This window comes from Myotis brandtii, unplaced genomic scaffold (assembly GCF_000412655.1).
Source record: "Myotis brandtii unplaced genomic scaffold, ASM41265v1 scaffold647, whole genome shotgun sequence".
Classification (NCBI taxonomy): Eukaryota; Metazoa; Chordata; class Mammalia; order Chiroptera; family Vespertilionidae; genus Myotis; species Myotis brandtii.
In genome coordinates, this window is record NW_005370500.1 from 997,827 (window position 1) to 1,003,875 (window position 6,049).

A 6,049-nucleotide genomic window follows, 5' to 3' on the forward strand; every position below is an offset into this window, starting at 1 on the left:
GGCGGTGGGGTGGGGCAGAGGGACTGGCGAGGGAAGAGTCGGGGTGAGCAGGCGTCCCTGGGTCCCGTGTCCTCTGTCCTCCTCCCCTCCCCCTCCCTGTCCTCCGTCTCCCCCAGCCCCGCTTTCCCAGCGCCCTCCCGGCCGCCACCGGGTACAAAGGCGTCCTTCCGCTTGGTGTGTCCTAAACACCCGGAATGGGGGCTGGGGGTGGGGTGGGTGCTTTCTGATGGGATGGTCCTGGTCAGTGGGCACCTGGGTGAGAGAGCTGACCCGAGGGCTTCATTGTCTTGCAGCTTAGGTTCTAGTCGGGGCGAGGAGGCAGACGACGACCTAGCAAGACAGCTTCCAACAGTGCAAGAAACGTGTGGGTTCCTGGGGGATGGATAGCCAGGGAAGGCCCTGATCCTGCGCTAGGTGGATGAGTGTGGATGAATGACAGCCCCGGAGAGGCCCCCTGGGAGGGCTGGAGCCGTTCAGACCGTGGCCTGCCCATGTGGGGTTCTGGGGCGTCCGTGTTCAACACGTAGGCCCGCCTGATGAATCAGAATCGCTTGGGCGGACTCAGGTGTTTGCGTCCATCAAGCTCTCCAGGTGATCCTGCTGTTCCCCGAGAACTAGGGGTGGGACCAGCGCAGGCTAGTCATCTGGGGACGTGGTCCACATGCCGCATCTGATTTGTTGGGTCTGCGGTTGGGCCTGGAAGTCTCTCTTTCTGACTCTAGTCCTAACCCTCCTCACCAGGTGTGGATGTAGCTGTGCGCTTGACTTTTCATGTTCTTGGTTGAATTAAACTCTCTTCAGCAGCACCCATTTCATTTCCTCTCCACTCTTATTCATTCGCGCGATGGCATTAGTAGGTTCCATGAAAGAAGGGACAGCCTGGACCCACAGTGTTGTTAGGTCAACCCTTTTCCTGTTTGAGCTGCAGGAGTCTGTGGAGGTCATCTGGCGCGTGACTCCTGGCCCTGGCTGTGGAGCAGAGCCTCCTGAGAAGCAGTCTTCCTGAGCTTTCTCCAGAATTTCTGGATCAGAATCTCACTCCGTTCTGCTTGTTATTCATCTTCCTGGGAAGGAAAAGTTTGTGAAATTGGAGCAAATGTCTGTAGTTTTTGTTGAAGACTGTTGACTATATGTCCTTTGGCCCATGTGATCTCAGTGTGCAGCTTGTAATTGTGAGGGAAAGTGAAGAAAGCAGAGCCTGTGAGGAATTGGCATTTGCATAGACAAGCATATATTTTCATCTCTTGTCTATTGTTTCTACTAACTCACTGTTTGATGTGAAGACTCTAGGCCAGTGGTTCTCAACCTTCCTAGTGCCGCGACCCTTTAATACAGTTCCTTATGTTGTGGTGACCCCCAATTTCATTGTTACAAATTGAATGTAACTAAAGCATAGTGATTAATCACAAAAACAATATGTAATTATGTATGTGTTTTCCGATGGTCTTAGGCGACCCCTGTGAAAGGGTCGTTCGACCCCCAAAGGAGTCGCGACCCACAGCTTGAGAACAGCTGCTGTAGGCTCTTAGTGGCCTATCTCCCAGGTGGAGTGATTTGCATATTGATGAATGGCTGTGAGAACTTGGGGAGGGGAGTGCTTTCTGATTGGATGCTGGAATTCAGAGAGCACTGGTTATGAAAAATACAGAAAGGTTTCTGCTTTCTTGTTTATGTTCTACTTACTTGATAGGTCGCTGCCTGATTCGATGGGTTTAGTAAATGTTATAAACTATTTGTATGATTGATTTGCTTTGTTAATATATTTCTCAAACATTGGTGTACGTTCTATGTGCCAGGCATGTTCTGGGGGAGACCTTGAACAAAATGGAACTAAGCCCTTGTTCTCATAGAGCTTACTTTTTTTTTTTTTTTGGCAATAATGAGTAGGTAGCTGGATATCTGAGTCTGGAGAGACAGTCAGTAAACAAGTACAAGTAAGATGTTAAGTAAGGGCTATGAAGGAAAGATGGTCTGAAAGGGGACATCTGGCCAGAGACTGAATGAAACGAAGGAACAAGCCACACTTCTATTTGGGGGAAGAGCTTTATAGGTGGAGGAAACAGGAAGTACCAAGGCCCTGTGGCAGGAGACTTGAGGAAAGGAAGGAACTCTGTATGGCTGGTGTGCAATGGACAAGAGGAGCTATGGTTAGAGAGGTGGTCAGGGTCCACATTCTGGGACTTTGTAGGCCTATGTCTAAGCTAAGGGAAGAAAGGAGTGGAAAATGAATGAGTGAGCTTGTCATGCTGCCTAGAACACAGGTAAGATGGAGGCGGAGAACTGTCCTGTGTATTTGGACAGTAGGGGCTAGTTATGAGGTGGGCTAAGGGGAGTGGGCTCCAGGAGGATGAGAGAAGTAGTAGGTAGTAGAGATGATCAGTGTGGACAACTGTTCCAGAGATTTGCTGTTGAAAGGGGAGGCGGAGATGTGGTCATACCTTGAGTTCAGTTCGAGTGTAAAGAGAATTTTTTTTTTTATGAAGGTAGCAGGTGTAGAAGTAGGCTTGAACACTGATGAAAGTGATCATTTGAGAGGAGATGATGGAGCAGAGGGACGAGTCAGTTCAGGAGTGAAGTTTGTGTACCAAGAAGGGGAGGGGAGGGTGGGGAGGTGATGGGAGGAGACTGGCTGGGACGGGATGGGACGCAGTGCACAGCACCAGGGGAGAGGTTGGTCTATGGGAAAGGCCCACACCTGAACATATGTCTCATGAGAAAACAGTGCCCTCTTGTCAGCTTCATTCGGACAAAGAAAAAGTGTAAAATTCTGTGTGTTGTTGAGGCTAGGACCCCGATCTAGCATAACAGGTATAAATTAAAGGTTCTTTTTTCTTTTCAGGCATCATGGACAAATCTAAAGAAAACGGCATTTCAGGGCTGGTTAAGGTAAACTGAATAATCTGTAACCTCAGTCACGTTTATAAAACCCAAATGGAGATCGGTCTTCTATCTGGAATTCTTCTCACCTTCACTTTGGATTTGTAACTTTAGACTTTAGACTACTTTTCTCACCATTCAGGAACATTTTGTTGATTCTCTCACTGTATCTGTTTTGTTCTATTTTGTCTTATACTTACCTATTCAAGTCCGTATTTTCCATTGTGTGCAGCATAATGCACACAATAGAAGCCTAATGCTTGCCTGTACTTGCTGGCCAGAAATTAATTTCTTTGCCATAGTTTGGTCTGGTCTCAATTCAGGGAGTGTAAATTCAGAGGAATGTCAAAACAGCTGTTAGTGGATGTTTCCTAGGGCTCCACTATGAGCCGGGTTCTGGGTCAGAGGTGTTTTTCCCCCCATTTTTTTCTAAACATGTATTGTCAAAGAAATTTCAGTGCAAATGGGACTTTGGTATACTAGTAAAGTTTCTGTATTGCAGCTTTTTGCTAAATCATAATTCCCAAGTCACTGAATTCTTAGGAAGTGTTTGTCTTCCTCTTTAAATGGAAGTTTAGTTAATGAACATTGGTTTATGGGAGCATGGTTTTAGGGTGGGGCTGGGGAGGGATTAGGAAGTGCCATTCAGGTATTCCTTTCAGCCATATACCAACCTTGTCCTTTAGAAGTGCTGATTAAAATAGCTTTTTTCTTCCATCTCTTACCCTGACACTCATTATTTTGTTATACCAGAAACAAATTCTCAGGATATTCAGCTTTTGTTTATGAAGACCTTGAAGCTTCTTTTATTTTTCCCTCCTAACCTAGACTACAATTCCATCTGGTGATGGTCCAAAACGTGTTTTGGTGACTCAGCAATTTCCTTCTCAGTATCCGTTACCTGCAAATAGTGGCCAGGCTCAGCGGGTCTTGTGTCCTTCGAATTCCTCCCAGCAAGTTCCTTCAAAAGCACAAAAGCTTGTCTCCAGCCATAAACCGGTTCTGAATCTGAAGCAGAAGCAGTTGCAGGCAACCAGTGGCCCTTGCCCTGTGTCCAGACCACTGAATAATACGCAAAAGAGTGAGCAACCCCAGCCACCAGCCCCTGGTAAATCAGCTTTTTGAGACTCATTGTGTAGTCATGCTTTCTATTTAGCTTAAAAAAAGGACAAGTGTATAGACTTGTATTTTATATTGTTTGATATAGTCTTTATATAATTTCTATTGAGATTGGGGAGGAGACTTGATGTCAGGTTGAAGTAACAGTTCTCGGTGGGCCAGGCCTGTGGGAAGAAGACCTGGTTCCTACTCTCATGGTACATTTGAGGAACCAAGTTCCAAGGTTCATGGCATGGAGGAAATCGGGGGAAAGTGGATGGGCTGAGGCAGGCTGGGCCGAGGTCACTGTGGGCACTATAGGTGGTGCTCAGCAGTGGGGCTTCATCCCCTGTGCATTGGGAAGTTGCTGAAAGTTTGTGAGCAGAGGAGGGACTGACGTGCCTTGTAGAGAGCTTATCTGGAGGTGTGGAATGCATTGGAGTAGCAATGCTGCACCCAGGGGTACAGGATGGTAGGGAGGCCTGAACTGGGGGTGGGGGGTGGGTAGGGGCAGGATGTATAGTAATGGTTCCTATTTACCATCTCTTGAGTGCCCACACAGTAGGCTCTGAGATGAGTGCTTTCTTCATCCACCTTGTCTTTGAATCCTCGTAACCACTCTAGGAAGGTAGTCAGAGTCATTAACCCAGTTTTACAGAGGAGGAAGCTGGGACGCAGAAGCATTAAGTAAACTGGACGTGGAGAGGCTGGTTATATTGATGGCATGAGCTGAGATGGTGAACCATGGAAGGAAAAACCAGCTGGGCCCTGCATTCGAATATCTGAGCAGACCATGCTGTGCTGCTGCTAGAGTTCGAAGTGCCAGAGAAAGACAAGAGGCAATGTCCCACAGCCTCTGGCTGGTGAAATAGCGACATTAGCACCCTGTTGTGCCATTGGTTTGTCGTACATCTTGCTGAATTGGTGGCTTCTAGTTCTGTGTTTCCCCTGACAAGGAGTAGCGTGAAAGGCAGGTAGCGGTTTAGGTTTGGGTGCACATTGTTGATCTTATTTGTATGCAGCATATGGACAGCTGGCTGTGCCACCTCATGGGAGAAAGGTGACCAGGGGGAGCTTGTCATGGATGGAAGACTGTTCTGCCTTAGAAGCTCTTCATTTGGAAACAGGCTTTGGGGAGAATCTTCAGTCTGGAGCCTTCACGTTATTGGAAGGCCTAACTATACGTGTCTGCTCATCTTTACTCTAGAAATCTGTGAACTTCACAGGGTGGCAGTCGGCTTATGCTGTGGTAGTCTTTTTCTATAAAGAAAACTAAAAATGGCCAGATCATGAATATTTTGGTGATCATTGTTTGATTTACTTCTGTTCTCAGGTTTTTAACTTACTCTGTATAGTTATCCTAAAAACAGGTTTTTAAATTATTCTGTGTAGGAAAGAATTCTGAAAAGGAAGTGGCTTCAAAACAGAAAAACGAAGAATCAAAAAAGTAAGCTTTACTTATTTATGAAGTTTTGTGCTATCATTCTATTAGAAAACACCATTTCACTGCAAATTTAATTTTGGGAACTCTAAAAATAAAGAGGTCTTTATATTGTAACTTTGAAAATATAAATATTTCTAATTATAAAAGAGGGATTTTAATGATGGATGTTAACTTAGAAACTCAAGTTTTTCAACTTTAGAAAAAACTTGTGTGAATTTGTTACAGAAATGTGTAAAATAAAGTTTCTTTCTACCCTCAGAAGTAACCATTGCATATGGTTTGTGTATTCTATATATACATATATAAGTGCAAGTTTGTTTAAAAAACGGGGTCATGTTGTAAGACTGTATATATATGATTGTGTATTTTGACAGTGTTCATAGAATTACTGTGTTCCTTATAACAAAGTATGGCTATGGTATCTTCCCCAGATAGTTTCTAAAAGCCTGCTGTCAATCTCTGAACTGTCTAGATCAGTGGTTCTCAACCTTCCTAATGCCGCGACCCTTTAATACAGTTCCTCATGTTGTGGTGACCCCCAATTTCATTGTTAGAAATTGAACATAATTAAAGTATAGTGATTAATCACAAAAACAATATGTAATTATATATGTGTTTTCCGATGGTCTT

The 6,049-nt window shown here is 45.1% G+C and overlaps 1 protein-coding gene across 3 annotated transcripts in view; it reads left to right on the plus strand.

Moving 5' to 3' along the window:
* The first annotated feature begins 1,522 nt into the window (after positions 1 to 1,522).
* AURKA (aurora kinase A) overlaps positions 1,523 to 6,049 on the plus strand; it is a 13,300-nt gene continuing 8,773 nt past the window's right edge. Inside the window, exons 1-4 of one of the 3 annotated variants that reach the window (XM_014528700.1) lie at positions 1,523 to 1,544; positions 2,840 to 2,886; positions 3,706 to 3,985; positions 5,368 to 5,422. In XM_014528700.1, coding sequence (XP_014384186.1) covers positions 2,845 to 2,886; positions 3,706 to 3,985; positions 5,368 to 5,422 — 377 coding nt within the window. In that variant the 5' untranslated portion in view covers positions 1,523 to 1,544; positions 2,840 to 2,844. Of the gene's footprint in view, positions 1,545 to 1,798; positions 2,262 to 2,839; positions 2,887 to 3,705; positions 3,986 to 5,367; positions 5,423 to 6,049 lie in introns of those variants that run through there. The other 2 variants (XM_014528699.1, XM_014528698.1) reach the window with 2 other exon arrangements.